The 19,271-nt window shown below is 38.7% G+C and overlaps 1 protein-coding gene and 1 non-coding gene across 2 annotated transcripts; one reads left to right on the forward strand and one right to left on the reverse strand.

The window, feature by feature from the left end:
* Positions 1 to 717: 717 nt before the first annotated feature.
* Positions 718 to 791, reverse strand: trnat-agu (transfer RNA threonine (anticodon AGU)). Its single transcript has one exon. It is a non-coding gene; the product is annotated as a tRNA-Thr (tRNA).
* A 1,252-nt stretch (positions 792 to 2,043) lies between these two features.
* Positions 2,044 to 18,890, forward strand: LOC121960592 (E3 ubiquitin-protein ligase MARCHF6-like). Its single transcript, XM_042510375.2, has 25 exons — positions 2,044 to 2,440; positions 3,699 to 3,798; positions 6,334 to 6,407; positions 6,636 to 6,779; positions 7,166 to 7,238; positions 7,389 to 7,557; positions 7,922 to 8,111; positions 9,140 to 9,201; positions 9,321 to 9,353; positions 9,439 to 9,490; positions 10,319 to 10,377; positions 10,475 to 10,555; positions 11,026 to 11,094; positions 11,425 to 11,499; positions 13,629 to 13,763; positions 13,891 to 14,111; positions 14,395 to 14,532; positions 14,620 to 14,842; positions 15,768 to 15,837; positions 16,083 to 16,264; positions 16,600 to 16,734; positions 16,876 to 16,965; positions 17,588 to 17,720; positions 18,116 to 18,251; positions 18,334 to 18,890. Exons 1-25 carry the CDS (start codon positions 2,422 to 2,424, stop codon positions 18,422 to 18,424), a joined length of 2,754 nt encoding a protein of 917 aa, XP_042366309.1. The 5' UTR covers positions 2,044 to 2,421; the 3' UTR covers positions 18,425 to 18,890.
* Positions 18,891 to 19,271: the final 381 nt, after the last annotated feature.

The raw sequence follows: 19,271 nt of genomic DNA on the forward strand, positions 1-19,271 counted from the left end.
CGTGTTATTGTAAAGAAAATACACAGAATTTCTCTGTACTTCCCATGACAACATCAGTTTTACATAAATACAACAACAACAACAAAAAATAACAACATAACAAAACCATACAACAAACATTACGAAACGTAGATGCAGTGCAATATATTGCTCATTATCTTTTACATTTTTTGTTCGCAACTTTTTCTGATGCTGCTGTCTTAGTCAGGTATCGTTTATCTCAACCGGAGTTGCCTGGTTAGATATTTAAATTTAGATATTTAGATATTTTAAAAAAAGTGTTCAGACCCAGCTACTCCTCTTCTTTAAAAGGTTGAAAGACGGAAGAATATATATGAATGGACTAATTGATTAATGACTATTTCCTGTTACAGCAACCTAGAAAACATAGTCAAACCCATGAATTCGGGTTTGGAACAAAATACATTTTCAACGGTAATGAAGGAGAAATTTAGATACTTTTTTTCTTACATACGGCAAGATGCATTCGTTTCCGATTTCAATATCATTTTGTCTACTGCGCTGTGGTGTGTGTTGTTGTAGTTATTTCTTGAACAGATTCACTTACCTCCCCGGTTTCCTTCCTGTATTCCTGGCTGGCTTCACTAAATACTTCTAGCAATGCTTTTGACGGTGTCAAGCAGGGACAGAGTTATTTGTGCAAGTTAACGGTACACTGATGGATGCTGAAATAATCTCTCAGCCATGTCCCTCAAAAGGCACCGCTGGGATTCGAACCCAGGATCTCCTGTTTACTAGACAGGCGCTTTAACCAACTAAGCCACGGCGCCGATAGAAATAAATGTGGGTAGTATTGTACGGATCCATGCCAAGTAATGAGTTACGCTCAATTATTTAATGATAATTCAATTTAAAGTGTCATGGTTAATTTGTATATCTTAACTTTCCATGCAAGGCTCATTGCCGCTGTGCTGTCCACCTGTGTCTCCGTCGCCATCTGGGATATTATGATAAAATATATATATAAACAAAGCAGTAACAACAATTTAGCTGTGAAAGAGAAGACACATGAATCCCAAGTTGTGTTCAGTTATTAGGCCTACATAACAAAGTTATTTTGTTTGTTTGTTTTTCAATCATATGATATATTGATACGTTTAAAGAAAAAATATGCATAATGAAATGAATAAAATGGATAAAGTATTTTTAACTGCAAAAAAAAATAATGCTTCAGCAGTCACACTATTGTTCTTCAAATCTTTGTTAGTATGGATTCTTTCAGCAGCCTAATAGTAGTACCAATATAACTACTTCTACTATTATTGCTACTACTACCAGTAGCACTACTACAACTACGTCTACTATGACTTTTTTTGCTACTACTGTTGCTACTAGTATTAGTGCCATGACAACTAATTCTACTCCTGCCATTTATACTGCTATTACTGTTACTACTACCATTACTGCTACTACTAGTATTTGTATAATGGAACTACTCCTAATTTTGATACCACTACTTCTACAACTACCACCACCACTGCTACTACTACTGCTACCAATACTGCTACTGCTAGGCTACTATTACTATTCCTAGTAATAGAAGTACTGCTACTTCTTGTACTACCACTACTACAACTCCTCCTACTCTACTACCTCCACTATAACTGGTACTACTACCATTACTGCTACAAGTAGTAGTTGTGTACTAGAACTACTTCTACTATTAATACCACTACTTTGACTACTACTGCCACTGCTGCTTTTACTACTACTACTACTGCCACTGCTATCATGACTGCTCCTTGTAATAGAAGTGCTGCTATCTTTTTTACTACTGCTGCTACTAATACTACTAGTACTTCTCCTTTACTTTTTTTGGATTGACTTCTACTTCTGCATACTAGTTTTGGTTTTGTTTGTTCGAGGAATATCCTCCAGATGTCGCCGTTCAACATGAATCTTGGATTTATATTTGATGCCCAGTTTTTACCATGGATCTATTACATAGGCCTTCACTAACCACGTGACGGTTGTCATGGAAGTTTCCCTGCCGTAAAAGTTGAGCCGCTGTGGTAAAGTAAAACTGTTGTGACAGGAGCTAACAGTGACGTTAGCGCATGCGTTAGTCAGCTCAGCTAGCTATTTGTCTACCTGGTTCAAACTGTCACTTCTTCACGGAGGATGTAACGTTTATGGTTTTACATTAAAAAATACACCGTAAAAATAGAAGTTTTTGTTGAGCGGCGAACACAGACTGGATGCGCGAGGACACAACGAAGCAAGCGGTGGTGTTCAGTCTTTGGGGAAACCATTTTATGACTGTCAATGCATCCGACAAATAAGGATACACTCGTCTCGCTAGCTTAGTTTAGCTAGCTAAACGATATTGTCTGTGTCGTGGATGGGTTCGCTGTACAAGTTACTCCTGGAAGAAACGCTGACCGGTGCTTAGCGAACGACATGGATACTGCCGAGGAAGGTAAATAACCAGCTAAAGGTTGTCGTTGTTTCCCAGCTGGGGTTAACCTGCGTTAGCTTCGCAAGTGTATCACCGCGAACCTGCTGGTGAGCTGGCCTGCTAGTGGTTGACCCTACCTAGCTATTAGCTTAGCTTAAAAGCCTGTTAATGTAGCTTGAGATTAATATAAGAAGATATGAGATGACTGTTAAACGTTGTTCAATATGAGAGCATATTGTGAAACACCAAGGACGTGGGGTTATTGTTGATGTCACCAGTGGTGGAGGAAGTATTTAGTGCAAATATTATAAGTAGGAAATATTCTGTTAAAAAAAGTCCTGCATTGAAAATGTATTTAAGTAACAGCAAACAAGTACAATAAGAGAAATGTACTTAAATTATGAAGTACCCAAATTCAAGGAAATTCCTGTAAAAAAACACGCATGAAAAATTCAGTTATTATATAATGGAAGGAAAAAAATCCAAACTATTTAAACTAAGACATAAATGTTCGTCAAAATAGTTGCCGAAGTACCCAATTCAGAAAACTCAATATAAAACACCCCAAAAACTCAAACTATTAAAAATAAAAAGATGATTACTTATCAGAATGATTGCCAATTAATTTTCTGTCAGTCAGCTAATTGATTAATCAACTAATCATGTCAGCTGTACTTTGATACAACTGCTTGATAGTTGAATTTATAACAAAACATCATACCTTGTACACTCTTATCATGTTGGTTACTGCAAATATTTGAATTTGTAAAGTAACTAGTAACTAAAGCTTTCAGATAAATGCAGTGAAGTAAAAAGTGCAATATTTCTCACTGAGATGTAGAGTAAAAGTATAAAGTGGCATGAAAGGAACAGACTCAAGAAATTTACAAATGCATTCACTTGAGAGTGAATGTACTTAGTAACATGCCACCAATGGTCATCAGTCATCTGAGCTAACGCAATGGCCACACAGATTAGTGAGTGTTACATTACATTGGCAACATTTGCCCTGAAGATTGCACTTAGGCATATAAAATAAAACAAGTCCAATGATACAAAATTAAACCAATACAATACCTAATGACATTATAAGAAAAATTACAATCACAAAAATAATCAATAAGACATGTTTAAAATAAACTCTGCAGTAAAATTAATAAATGCTTTTTTGAGCTGAAAAGTTTTAAGAAGTGATTTAAACTTTAGAAAGAAAGGACTTGATTTTGTGAAATGCTCTCCTCAATTTTATATGTGTCTGTATGTGTGCCTGTGTGTGCAGCGGATATTTGTCGTGTGTGCCGCTCTGAGGGGACCCCAGACAAACCCTTGTACCACCCGTGTGTCTGCACTGGCAGTATCAAGTTTATCCACCAGGAATGGTAAGTGTGTGAAGCTCTTCAGCTGTCATTATGATGACCCCCCCACCTCCCCAGGAAATGTTCACCCTTTATTGGGTGCACTAAAATAATATTGACATCAACGTGAGTAATTAGGCAAAGATTAGACACTGTGTTAAGATGTTGCATTAGTCACTCCAAAACTTATGCTTTATTAGTGTCCCTGTGTGCAGCTGAGGTAAAGATAGACCGCACAGAACTGATTGTGAAGGTTATTCACAGGGTTGTGTTACATTACAAGTTATTATTTCTAAAAGAACACAGCATGACATTCAAGATAGGTTGAAGAGATTCTGTTTATTTGTGATTTTTCTTATGTTTCTGCATACATTAAAAGGAGAAATGTTGTCACCCCAGCCCATAGCAGTTTAACAGAAAAGAAAAAATACATATATGTTAAAACAACTATGTATATCCAGACACTTCATGTTAAAAACAATCCTATTAAAACAAGATCTAAAAACTTAAGAACATGAAATGAAAGTCCAGGAGCTGCATACGTATTGACAAAGACATTCAAGTATGTAAATTTGAAAGTGCAGCCTATTTTAAGTGCTCAGAACAGGTATGTTTGATGCATTGTTTCGTTCAATGTTGACACGGCAGGGGGCACAGTTTATTAATAATTTAAATAAAACTCCCATTTTTTACATGGTTGTTTGTACTCTCCTGCCTCTATGCACATGAGCAACCAGGCAAGAGAGTACTAGGTTTCTTTGAAAAATTCCAAAAATTCAGTGTTACCTAAGTTGTTCTTGATCGCATAGTCTAAGAAAAGAAACAAGAATCTGTAGTTATATGCTTATGTTATAATTAGGATAATGATGCGTTATATTTTAGGGTGGTGGCTAAATAATTGGATAATTTGGTGCTTAAATTTTCCCCCATGATTTTTCCTATAGTGCTGGCTTGACAGCAAATGTAATTGAAGAATCGTGAAAGGATGCAGAACAGGTTCATTCTGCGTCACATCCAGGTTGCATTGTGTCCCTGAATACTGCCTCTCAGTGTAGTATTGACATGGTGAAAACAATACCAGCCCCCTGCAGGTATTTTGGAGATTGTGCTGGGTTCTCATCTGTCCTGTGTGTGAGCGCCACAGGTTACAAGAGGGTCAGGTGCATGGAAATCCCCAGGCAGAAGCAAAGGCCAGGCCTGGATTGTTCTGTGGTAATTGTACCTCAGCCTGTATCCATGTTAGTTAGCGTCCACAAAGTTCACTTCACAAAGTTTAGAAAAACAGACTATTGTGTAGTTGTGCCTAGTGTACACAGGCTGTAGCTAAAATGAGCTTCTGTATGTTTATCCTATTTCCTTGTGTTTACTTGAAATAGATAAAAATGAAATACAGACAAACCCCCAGCAACTCTCAGGTAGCAGGCACACTTTATGTACTATAAACTGCTAGTCTAGATTAATATAGATAAATAAATATGTGGTCCAAACAGGGAATTTCAAGTTATTTTACACAGAACTTATTTTACAGATGTGTACCAGAATACGTGTTACAATGTGTTCATTTTTAAGGTGGTGAGCTAGATCTTAGGGTCTGTTTCCAACAGAAAGCCCAAATGTTACAGACTAGGAAAGAATACATTTGTTTTGTCACAGCCGTATAGTTGTAATGACACAGGTCTTTCATGCTGTTGTATGTGTTGGAATCACCTGGTGCCGTGACTCTTACATAATAACCAAGTTGTTAATCCCAGCCTATGTAACAACGAGCTGGGGTTGTGTTGTTAATAGTGACTACAAGCACAAATGAGCTCGGAAATAACTAATATGCCCTTTTTTGTTGTTTGTCAATCAGAGACTTAGTATTTCACCATGACTAAATCATGGTACGTGCTTACAGTCAGTGTCTTTTGGGCATGAGTCTTCATCATGTCACATCTTTGTGCAGTCATAGCAGTGGTAAAAAAAAAAAAAAAATGATGATGATCTGACATTAGTTTATGTCAGAACAACACTAAAAAGCTTTGTCTTGGTTTTACAATGTCATCATCTCAGAATTGGTTTAAACAGGGTTCCCATGGTTATGAAATTACTGGAAAACTTATGAAATCAGAAAAATGGTTCTCAGGTCAGGAAATGGTTTGGAGGAAACTGAATGTTTTGAAATCATTTTTGATGTATTTATGTTGTTTTTGCCATTGTTTGAAATCTGTTCATAAAAATCCCAAAACATGTCTAACTTGATGTCAAATACCTTCCTTGTTTCAATAATATGAAAATTTAAGGTTGTGCTGAGTGATTGTTGAAACACACCTACACACTTACACACACCTACCCAAAATCATCTGGGTTTTTTTTTTTGTTTGTTTTTTTTTTTAACATTTGATGGATTTTAATGCTGAACATTTTAATTCTGTACTCTGCAGTAGGTCTCCAGTGCTACTCATACTGATACCTCTCCCCAGAATGACAAATGCAAAATATTGTAATACAAAAACAAAAAAAATGTTTCAGGTTGATGAATTGTATACTGCTTTTGACAATCTAAATGTTGCTTTACAGTTTGGTCCAGTGGCTGAAGCACAGCAGGAAGGAGTACTGTGAATTATGCAAGCACAGATTTGCTTTCACACCAAGTAAGTGCTTGTGGCATTGATGGATCATCCACTTCAATATATTAAACAGCCTAAGGTTTCCGAAACAAGCCTTACAATGAGGGCCTATGGATCTTTTTTTTGTGTCGTTTTTACATGTTTTGTCTACTGGAAATGAATTTAAACATAATTTTGATGATTTTTAGAACATTGTCAAACATAAATGATTGTTAAAATGTTTTAATAACTCTTTCCCTCATTCCACTTAAGTCTACTCCCCAGACATGCCCTCACGTCTGCCCATCCAGGACATCTGTGCCGGCCTGCTGACCAGTGTGGGCACAGCCATCCGCTACTGGTTCCATTACACACTGGTGGCCTTCGCATGGCTCGGGGTGGTTCCACTCACTGCATGTAAGCGTGCTCTTCATTAGTTGATTTATTAATGTAATGAGGGGAAATAAGTTGTATCTGATTTCAGCTGATCAGTTTACTATCTTAGAGAACAGATATCCATTATATCTTATGCTGTGGCTGTGACATAAGCTTCACATATTAGCTGGTGTTCACGGTTTAACACGATCAAGAGAATTACAGCTTCAGTACATTTACATAACCAACATTTTTGTGTGTGGTCCAAGATATCTAAATCCCCCTCAGTTTTCATTATAAAAATTGTTGTCTATATCTAATAATTTTCATATATTATGTAAGTTGTTTTAATACAGCATATTTAAACGTTTTAAATGTATTTAACATGTATAAAATTACTTAATTTAACTGATCTCTCTCTCTCTCAGGTCGCATCTACAAGTGTCTGTTTACCGGCTCTGTGAGCTCACTTTTGACACTGCCGCTGGACATGCTATCTACGTAAGCTATGATACCAGTACTCTCCTACCACTCATCACTGAAGCTAAAGCTAGTCTCTTTTACGTGTTTATTCTCTTCAGAACCATGAAGTTTCCTTCATTTCAGGGAGTTTGTAAATTCATAAAAGTGTTAATCTTTGTGGGTCTGCAGAGAGAACCTGCTTGCAGATTGTCTACAGGGCTGCTTCGTGGTCACCTGCACACTGTGTGCATTTATCAGCCTGGTGTGGCTCAGAGAACAGATAGTCCACGGTGGCGCTCCTCAATGGTTAGAGCAGCACCAGCCGGCCCCACCGAATGCAGCCGGACAACCCAATGAGGTACTTTGATTAACTGTTTGTGTCAAAGTCATTTCTTTTTGTTATAAAAAATTAAAAGAAAACCATTAAAAGGAAGAATTGTTCAATTATACTGACTTATGTGAATATGCACACATTAGTTCTTTTAGCCTGACATTACACATACTAATTGAAGTATGAAGATATTGATGATGTGCATAGAAAGTTCTTTGTATGCATTGTATTACTGTTTGCATAATTTAGATGCCACATCTTACCATAATCCATACATCTACTCAGCAGTATTCCCCCCTGACATACATACTCCAATCTTACTCACACACAAAATCACCGTTACTGTCATCTCCCTATGCTAAAGCCACACATACTTTCCTGTCACCCACAGGCACAAGCTGCAGGCCAGGGAGCAGCTGATGAGCCCCCTGCAGCCCAGCCAGCACCTGCTGATCCGCCAGCCCAGAATGAAGCAGAGCCTGAGCCCCCTGATGTCCCACCAGACCAGGGGGATGACCCAGAGCTTGAAGAAGAGGAGGGAGCAGCAGCAGAAGATGCAGACCCCAACAATGGAGCACAAGGTTTGACTTAGATAGATAATTAATCACAATCAAAGTTTCCATTTTAAAGGCTTTTCTTTTGTTTGTTTGTTTTCTGGAAGGTGTAGTTGTAATCCTGGTCAGTACTGAGGTCACACAAGTTGTCAGGATGTGACAAGTGTTTTCATCAGTATATAAACTTTTAATTGAAATCACATATTTGTTTAAACCAATAGTTGATTGTGTTGAATGACACTGTTAATCTGTCCATCACATTTCACATTCTGCATCGTCAGGTTTATCAAGGTATGCTGGAATACCTTATCTAATAAAGTTAAATTACTTAGCATTACAAAAAACTGAGATAGTGGTGCATGGTTGATGCTCAAATAAAACAAAGAAAGTCATGAAAAGAAGTGTTTCCATAGTGTTTAGTTTCCAATAAATCCCACAAACAAGACCATTGTTAAAGGAACTTCTTTTTGCAACAGAAAACTACAGAGTTAATGGAAATGCACTCTTACACACTGAGCAAAACAGCACCACTGGCATTAGAGCACACTATTAATTTGAGAATGATAATACAATGTGTCCATATGCTACCAGAAGCACTCATATTCCACTTATTTGTTTTGTTTTGCTGCAGTTAATGGACTCATTTTGCAGCAAGCTTGGCAAAACAGGCTGATAATGAATAGTGATTCTATTATACATTATTCTAGCCATGGGGTGTCACCGCAGCTAAATGAATGCTGTGGAAAACCCTCACAATAGGTTGTTCTGCAAATAGCTTTTCCTACAGTGGCATTAATAATGTAATCATAACCACATTCTTAAGCACTATTTTTCTATGTTGTTGCTAAAAGCCAGCCTAAAAACTGTTGGCCAGACAACCACAAGTATTGCTATTCTGCCTCAGTATAGTGCATTGTAATGCTGTGATCATAGCTGACAAGCAGGATGATGTATATGGGATTTATTTCAACAATAATATGGCATTATGTTGTTTATATGGATACTTTTGTCAATGTATTCATCTTCATAGTAACTTAAGTTTGTGTTGTCTGTAGATGACATGAATTGGAATGCTTTGGAGTGGGACAGAGCCGCGGAGGAGCTCACCTGGGAAAGGGTAACTCTCCATGACACCAAACACCCCCATTCCTAATGCACAATTTACCTCACTCTATTGAAACTTGCCCTATTTATGTTACACATGAAGCATTTCAAATCTCCCCATTTCTCTTTTAGATGCTTGGCCTAGATGGTTCATTGGTATTTTTGGTAAGTTATTCTTTTAAACACTTTTGTATGATGAGTGTGTGTAAATAAAGATTATATTTGAACTCTTGTGTCTTTTGTATTGTAGGAGCATGTTTTTTGGGTAGTGTCTCTCAACACACTCTTCATCCTGGTCTTTGGTGAGTAGCATAAAAAACACGCTTTGTCCAAACTTGCATGCTGTGTACTATGAACCTAATAAGTGTATTAATGTCCAACATGCTTTTGTGTAAATACACAGTATTATCTAACATTTTGAATGCACCAAATTGTAATTACCATGTCACTTCCTGAGAGCCTCCTCGACGGTTGGAGGCACATAACCATGGTAACCTGTGCCAACCACAGCTCTACTGGCATATTGAAAATAGTTTAAAAAAAGATTACACATAGCAAAGTGAAATCTTATACTTGCACTTAAATTGAGGTGCTGTTGGCATTACAGAGCTGTCCTGGTAGCTGTCCCTCATGAACATTGTCGTCAATTGCATTGCATTGTGGGATATTAATGCCAGTGGAGTGTCCAGTGTTTGTATATCCAGTTTACATACTTTTGGTTTTATACTTCAGACCTACTATATTATAAGGTACAAAGTAGATTTATTTTTCATTAAGTTGCTGTAGTGTACTATATAACATGTTAGTATGGAATTTTGGATGCTTCCCAGGATTTATCATAAGCATAAAGATTTATTGATTTAATTTATTTGATAATTAATAGTACAGAATAACTTTGAACAGCAGTAGTTACATTCTTTAAGGACTAAAACACAATGAAGCCTACAAGGATTAATGTGGTCCCTCACCAAACATAAAAAAAACCCATGAAACTCAAATACAATTACATGATTCTGATCCTTTGTGTCATACCTATACCGTAGAAATATTATTTAATTATAGCAGTGGTGCAAGTTGATTGCATTTGACTTTGCCCAGTTTGAAATGTCTTCTTTGTGTCCCTCATTCAGCTTTTTGTCCCTACCATATCGGGCACTTCTCTGTCGTGGGTCTCGGCTTTGAGGAATATGTAAGAAACTGCTCTGCTCTCATAAACTCAGCATTGCAATGCAATATCACGTCTTTTCAACCATGATTAATTGATTTAATTTTGTATTTGTCTTCAGGTCCAAGCCTCCCACTTTGAGGGCTTAATCACAACCATTGTGGGCTACATACTGTTGGCCATGACACTCATCCTTTGTCATGTATCCTTTTGTCAAACACCATCAATCCCATTCAGAGCTGCAGTGATAGGGTGATTGACAGATAATAAACTAGCAGCTGTTTTTGATTATCAAATAATGCAAAAAAGCCAACCTCTTGTTGTTTTTATGCTTCTTAAATGTGAGAGAATTTTATGTGTTTCTTTATCATACATGATAATAAACAAAATAACTTTGGATTATTGGATCAGATAAAACATACAATTAAAGACATCACCTTAGGTTCTGGGAAATTACACACCAATATTTTATTTTATTTATTTTTATTGACAAAACAATAATGGAGAAAATAATAGGCAGGTTAATTGATAATATAAATAAAAATAATCATTATTTGCAGCCCTAATCTTCTGTACTGAAATGTAAAACCTAAGGCAAATATAACTGCAGGGATAGACAGTGCATGTGACATTTATTGTGTGAGCAATGTTGATCCTTAATGGCTGTGTCAGGGACTGGCTGCTCTGGTCAGGTTCCAGCGTTCCCGACGTCTCCTGGGAGTCTGCTACATAGTTGTCAAGGTAACGCCTTTAACTGCATTTTCTGCTTTGTGCAACGCAAGTCTACACCGTCCTTGGTGGAAACATGGACAGTTAGTCCATGTATTCTTGCTGAGATTTACTACCTGAACAGAACAGTGAATCTCACTCAGAAGATGAAGAAAAGCAATTTAATACAGCATGACCCAAAAACAATCAGAACAAAAGTCAGGTTTGAGGTCGTCTTGTCCATTTGAAGTGCCTTGACCTGAATGAGGAAAGAGTGTCACATCCAGCATCTTTTAGAGAGATTTTAATTATTTAATTTATCTGCGTATGTGTTACTGAGACAGATTTCTGCTGCCATTACAGGTCTCTCTGTTGGTTGTCGTGGAGATTGGTGTTTTTCCACTCATCTGTGGCTGGTGGCTTGACATCTGCTCTTTAGTAAGTCTCTTTTGCTCTTACTTCCTATTCTGACTTTCAGTACATCTTTTTTCTTTGTAAGCCTCAGTTCCTCAAACTTGTCCACATTATTTATTTAACTGGTGTAATAATGAAATTTTAGTTGACATCCTGGTGATAAGAAGGTTAATTGTATTTCTTATCCTTGGCTGATGTAGTGACAGACACAGTGGCATATTTTATAGTGACAAATACTTTTCTGAAATATTATCCATGTTTTCTACCAGCCTCAAAGGGTTTCTCCAGTGTCAGTGACAGCCAGTCGAATTTACATCTCTTGCCTATGAAATTTCAGAGGATGCTAAATGTTTCAACACGATTTACTAAAATAAGTGTTGTTCTCTACCCCGTAGAGGCGTCTGTCAAGTAGCCATTGAAGTGCTTTTTAACAGGGCTGAGACAGAGACTGAAGCAGATGCTGTTGATCACACAGTTCATACATTTATTTACACAGAAAAATAGAAAACAAAGTGGCTTCGCCAACTGGAGAGAGTCACATATGCCTCAATGTTGTGGCTCTCACTCTCCTCCTCTGCAAGTCTTTGTGTCAGCAAGTTTTTTACGCTTATTTTGTTTTTCCATACACAAGTGCTGGTGTGGCTTGACTCGGTTTGAATCAGTGCATCAGCCCAGCATGGAAGGGGTTTGCATCTACAACAGGGCTACCCACTTAAAGGTTATTCCTTATCTAATAATACACTAGTCTCAAGTTGACGTTTAAAAGCAGCAGGCAGACCCATGGATAAATGTCCCCCGTTAATTTGCTATAAGTGCTTTTCATCACATAGCACAGTAAATAATAATAAATGTACCTGTTGGAGGTTAGCTGTTTGCAGAGGTGTAGTAAGAGCCTGTTGTCTGTAACTCTTCATCTAACATTTTACTGTGGCTGTTTCTCCTTGTACTCTTCCTCCCTGCGGTATTAGTATACTTGTTTTGTATTGAAGAAGAGACACTAAGTAACGCTAAAAGTAGGTTATTTTGTTATATAAAAGCATTTAAATAACACATGGTAAACTCTGTTTTTAAAGGCACTGTATAAGTTATTATTATGATCATAATGATGATTGTTTTACTGTGACGCAAAAAGATATGGGAAAGTAGAATTTCATCATATATGAAGCAGATTTCTAGTACAAACGACAACACAGGAGAGAAACTAAACTTCAATCCTGAGTACTGAGAGAGAACTGAAAACACACTTTTAAAAATGGCTTTCTCTGTAGTGTCATGCCCAGACATTAGTTGAGCGTCACAACAAACACTCGTTCGAGCGAGAGAAGGGGTTCGTCAGGGGTTGCCCTCAGTCAACATCACCACTACCTGCTTGGAGGCAGTCGTGTGCCCTTCTGGCCTGACCCCGGTGGTGGTTCATTCTCGGGCACAGCTCAGCGTGTTTAAAACTGACAATGGAAACACAAATCAGCATGAAATGGAAAAGCCCTAGGCGTGGCACAGTCCCAAGTCCCCCTCAACCTCCAGTGGCCACCTCAGCTTTCCCACCTACTGTGTGCTACACTTTGTAAGCCAGTAGGTCTGTTTTCACAAGCCCGTCCTGAGTCGGTTAACCTGCCTCAGAGCAGTTGGAGCTGCTTACACAGCAGAAGGGAAGCATATCCCACCTACTCTGCAGCTGGTCACCTGTGAAAAGGATCTCATATGCCTGAAAGTGGATTTGTGGAATAATCAATGTTAATTATTTTTCCCACAAATTAAAAATGAACATTTTATGACAGTGCTGTTTTAGAAGTTTTGATATATATTAACATATAGGGTATCTTAACTGTCCATCTCATTTTAATGTAAATAGAAAAAAAATAGCACTAACATAAGTGAACAGCGCCAGTGTGGAAAATGGGACTTTACTTTGCGCAGCCGTGGAGGAATCCTTCATCCTGCTTGTGCTCTCAGATACGCATTGAGCTTTGTTTAATTTTGATTTGTGAAGCATATGGCATGTGCAAATGTTATTCATAGCACATTTTATCTTCCAGCCAACTGTGCATTTATTTAGCAAAGACAATTAGGATGCATCATCTCAGAGCCAACACTGAATTTGCATCAGTCTAAATGCTGTCCTTATTTAACATTTTTCTTTCCTCCTCCTGTAGGAGATGTTTGATGCCTCCCTAAAAGACAGAGAGTTGAGTTTTAAATCAGCCCCTGGCACCACCATGTTCCTGCACTGGCTTGTGGGAATGGTTTATGTCTTCTACTTTGCTTCTTTCATCCTCCTTCTGAGAGAGGTAAGATCCTGACAACAGTAACTTTTGCTTTTTTTATGTAGCTGCTTTCCAAAATTAGTTTACTGCAGGATTATTTTTGCTTCTGATAAAAAATCGAATGCTAACTTTTATTGTTGTTTGCCATCAGGTGCTGAGGCCGGGAGTGCTGTGGTTTCTGAGAAACCTCAATGACCCAGATTTTAACCCGGTGCAGGAGATGATTCACCTGCCCATCTACAGACACCTGCGGCGGTTCATCCTGTCTGTGGTCGTGTTCGGCTCCATCGTGTTGCTCATGCTGTGGCTGCCCATCAGGTTGATCAAATTACTGCTGCCCACCTTCCTCCCATACAACGTCATGCTCTACAGGTAACCAGCAGGCGCGTAACAAAATTATCGGTCTTTAGCGATAAGCTGCGTTAAAACTGCTGCTTTGTCTCTCTGAAATGGTGTGTGAAACCACTTCCTCCTCAGGCCAGATAGCCACAGCATCTTAATGCTGCACATCTTGAACAAAAGAGGAAATATTGACCGTAGAACAAACATGATAAAAAACAAGTGTTGCAGAGGTCTTGAGCACAACGATTGTTAACCATGTGGTTCACACCCTAGCACACGCTTTTTCTGACCCTGTCCACCTCTTTCCCCTCAGTGATGCCCCAGTCAGCGAGCTGTCTCTGGAACTATTATTACTTCAGGTTGTGCTGCCAGCTCTACTGGAGCAGGGACATACTCGCCAGTGGCTCAAAGGCCTGGTCAGGGCCTGGACAGTCAGTGCTGGATATTTACTGTAAGTTTCAATGCACTTTTACATATTCCATTCCCTTTTTTTTTTCATACATTTTCTTACCAAGTTGACACATCCTTACCTCCTCAGAGACCTCCACTCATACCTGCTCGGAGAGCAGGAGGATAATGATGCCAACCAGCCAGTGAACAATAACAACAACAACAACCCTCCTCCTGGTCACCATAACAACAACAACAATCCTGCCCCAGCTGTTGGTGAGGGGCTTCATGCAGCCCATCAGGCCATTCTACAGCAAGGGGGACCAGTTGGATTCCAGCCTTACCACAGACCCCTTCGCTTCCCATTCAGGGTGAGAAAGTTCCACAGTTTTAATATGTATCACTGCTGTTTCCTCAGCAGTGGTATATGTTGTATTACAGTTGTTCCTTTTTTAGTATAGCTTCTGCCCTTGTTTTATTGGCTCTGAGGTGTGTGAGCGAAAGGATTTTGGATGGACGGCAGAGCAGATTTTTTAAAAAGTTCGAGCATCACCTTTATGTTGCTCTCCATCCTGCTTTAATTAAGCTTTGGTACCGCTCACACAATGAATTCTAGGTATGCCCGACCTGGGTATGCATCTGTATATTGCTCCCATTCACTATTTTGTCACTCAAAAATTGTCTGCTGCAAGCTCGACAATAGAGTTTGCAAAGCACTTTCAGAAGGAAACCGAACGAGCGTTGAACAAGTTGAGTGGAGCAGAGTGCAATCTGGGTTAAACGTGGCGTGATATTGAGCGAAGCAGCCTTTACCAAATCCATGAGCAAGGAGCCAAAATTCTCACTTCTTCACTCCGCTTACATGCTCTGATTCACCCAGTTATATGAATTTTTGGTTACAGTTTACAAATGCAGTGATTCTAGTTAACATACACTGAGTATATAATAGAAGCTGCAGGATTTTTTTTTATTCCCTCAAAGTCTCTTAAAAAAAAAGACATGCCACATAGTATTGGTGATTTTCTGCTAAAATTTATAAATGTGCACACATTGAGGTCATGCAATTCTGCTCCCATTTTTTACACTCCTCCTCCTCCTCCTCCTCCTCTTCCTCTTTCTTGATGTTAAAAGGCTTGATGTTGTAACTGTCCTGCGTATTGAAATTGCAGTTTATCAAATACAGCATAGACACAATTGTATCATGTTACAAAGAATGGAGAATCATAACCTGATAGACTCAAGCTTGACTACTTTGTTACATCTGCTTTAAGTCTAAAACTGTCCTCTTTTCTCCAGATTGTGTTGCTGATTGCATTCATGTGTATCACTCTGCTGGTGGCCAGTCTGGTGTGCCTAACCCTCCCAGGTAAAATTTGGTGGCATAATAGACAACCAGAAATCTATTTTCTGCTTTGCAGACCCACACCCAAACCATAATTACAGGGTAAAACTATATATATATACTATGCATGTCTCTGCTGTTTAAGTGGTTCTTTTTTAGGTTGTAGCTAAAAATTGTAATTCACTTCCTCGTCAACCAAACCCATGGCTCAGTCTGAGGTTGGAAAGATAAAGAGAGCTTATGTTTGTTTTGTCACACGTGTGTTTCAGTGTTTACTGGGCGCTGGCTGATGTCCTTCTGGACAGGAAACTCCAAAATCCACGAGCTGTACACAGCCGCATGCGGCCTGTATGTGTGCTGGCTGTCTATCCGCGGAGTAACTGTGCTGCTGGCCTGGATGCCCCAGGGACGCACAGTCATTGTACGCAAAGTCCAGGAGTGGACGCTCATGGTATGTATCTGTAAGCAGTCTCCATTGTTGACAAACACCAAAACTGGGCAGCAGAGTGGTACTGTAATTAGTGTTTCTTTTTCCAGCTTATGGATTGTGTAGAGGTGGAACTAAATGCAGTGTTTTTGTTAAATGGTTGGTTGCTTATTACAAGATCATTAGCCAATATCCAATACATTAACTTTGCTTGTGCTGCAGCAGTTTTGTCCCATTAAGCAATAAATGTAGTACTATGGAAGGGAAATAATACTTAAGACTACCATACTCTTTGCCTTAATCTTTTGAAGTGTTGACATTTTATGAGTTCGCCGTATGTCCTGGCATCCTTTGCGCAGATTCTGAAGACCCTGGTTGTAGCTCTGCTGGTCGCTGGAGTCATCCCGCTTCTACTGGGCCTGTTGTTTGAACTGGTCATTGTGGCTCCACTCAGGGTTCCCCTGGACCAAACACCCCTCTTCTACCCTTGGCAGGTATGATTGTTGGTCTGTCTTTCTACAGTGACTTCCTTTTGGTGGTCCATTGTTGTTGCCCATTTGTGTTCCTAAACTTGTGTCACAAAATACCCAGTTCTTTTATCCGTGTTCATCCATTCATCTTTCTGATATTTGCAGGACTGGGCTCTCGGAGTGCTCCATGCCAAAATCATTGCTGCCATCACTCTCATGGGCCCTCAGTGGTGGCTGAAGACTGTTATTGAGCAGGTGGGTTTCAGATGGATGGATATAATTTTATTTATTTATTTAATTTTTTATTTTGTTCTTTAATTTTAGCTTCTGCCCTGATTCTGCTTATTATCATTACTATTATTGTTTTAATTATCAATGTTCTGTGTCCACTGCCTTTTTTGTTACCGTGTTTATCTAATATGTGTCTGCCTCGAATCTCCTACTTAATTCTGCCTTCACTCGTCTGCCCTTTGTCGGCATTATTGACTAACTATTGGGATTTACAGCCCCAGCTTTGTCTTGTAAACTGTGTTTTTAAAGGTGCTATATAAATAAAGTTGTTGTTATTATTATTATTATTATTATTATTATTATTATTATTATTATTATTATTATGCTCTCAAATAAGTATTCACTATTTTAAATAAGAAATATCTTATGGTCTCTCAATGGGATAAGATACAGTTACATGAATATAATATTGACTGTTAATTCCTTTTTATTATATAGTTTTATTATAGTGGATCCCTAGCACATCCATAGGTGCTGTTTTGTTGCTTACTTTGCACTATTTACTGCCTAAAGAGAGTGGCAGAGGAAGAGATCAATTACATTGTAATTAGTTGCACAGTATAATAACGGCCAACTTTCTCCTCAGGTTTATGCAAACGGAATTCGCAACATTGATCTCCAGTTCATCATCCGTAAACTGGCAGCTCCGGTCATCTCTGTGTTGCTGCTGTCCTTGTGCGTGCCATATGTGATCGCTGCCGGGGTTGTTCCTGCTGTAGGTGAGTGTCCGAGCACTTTGGAATTTTTTAGAAAGTTTTTGACTTTTGCAATTTTCTCTCTTGGTTTGTGTTTTTCTAGTTCATGGTTTGTTTTTGTTTTCTCAAAACTGTAAAAGACAAATATCAGTGAATACCCTCCTTTGTGCTAAGTAATGCACACTATCAGTGTTAAAAGCAGAGGAATAAAGCACTGGCATTGTTGTCTCAAATCAACTTTTAAAACTGACAGTTTCCTTTAACTCAAACCTGTGAATGTGCCTTGACTTATGTAGTTACATCAAATTACAGAGGTTTCTTCAAAATAAATTTCTTATCTCCAGATGACTGTTGTAGTGATTAGTGTTTGCTAATGGGATGTTAACTGAAACAATAACCAAAGTGCATTACTTTTGCAGGAGTTACTCCAGAGATGGAGATCCTAATGCAGCGGAGAATCTACCCGTTCCTCTTGATGGTGGTCTCGCTTATCGGCATCCTGTCCTTCCAGATCCGACAGTTCAAACGTCTTTATGAACACATCAAGAACGACAAGTGAGGACCTTTCAATGTAGAAACCAAAATGTACTTTACAATTAAGAAGTTGAAATAATCATGATAATCTCTCTTTTTACAGGTACCTGGTTGGGCAGAGGCTTGTCAACTACGAACGGAAAGCTGGGAGAGCAAGCTCAGTCTCGCCGCCCCCCAACCCTGTTGCAGAGTAGATTTTTGTGTCACACGTTGCCACAGTTTTGCACCTGTTACCCTGCGTACATCCTGTCTCCCCTCCTTACCCCACCCTTTTTGATTTTTAACTCAGCCTTCAGACCGTAATCCTTTTAAATCTCCCCTGGATCTTGGTGGATTTCATGGATGTTCCTTTTCTTGAGTTCCCCTTTTAATGCCCATCGAAGGAGGGATGGGTAAATGTATTATAATGGGGCAGCTGAGTCATTCCCCTCAAACAAAAGGAGTAGGCAGGAGGGTGAGGGTTAAAGGTTTGATTTGAAGCTCAACATCTGTGTTGTCGTTCATGCCTTGCTTTGTAAAGTGCTGCCTGATAATTGTACATGTGTAAATACTTTGAACGCAGACTTTGTCTTAAAAAAAAAAAGACATATGGATTAATGCAATGACCATTGTACATCTTAAAAGTGTATGTATAATTTATTAAATCAAACTGACAATTTATCTTTTTTTCTTGCATATGTTTTCGAGACAAGTGCTGTATATTTGGCTGTTTAACAGGTTGATTTGAGAGTTGCAGTTGTTATGTGTCTTGGCCAGAGGCATTATGTTTATGTGTCTGTACCGTCCCATACTCATGAACACGATATCTCAAGAACATCTTAAGTGAATTTTTCAAATTTAGTGCAAATGTCCACCGGACTCAATGACGAACTGTTTAGACTTTTGTGGTTATAGGTCAAAAGTCCCCATGACCTTGTCTGTCTCATTCACGTTAACAAGATACCTTGAGAACGCCTTGAGGCAATTTCATTAAATTTGGCACAAACATCTCCTTGGGCTTAACAATGAAGCCCAAGTGGATGAAGTGGTGATTTGGTGGCC

This window comes from Plectropomus leopardus, chromosome 21, assembly GCF_026936395.1.
Source record: "Plectropomus leopardus strain MGB_pleo_1.0 chromosome 21, ASM2693639v1, whole genome shotgun sequence".
NCBI lineage: Eukaryota > Metazoa > Chordata > Actinopteri > Perciformes > Serranidae > Plectropomus > Plectropomus leopardus.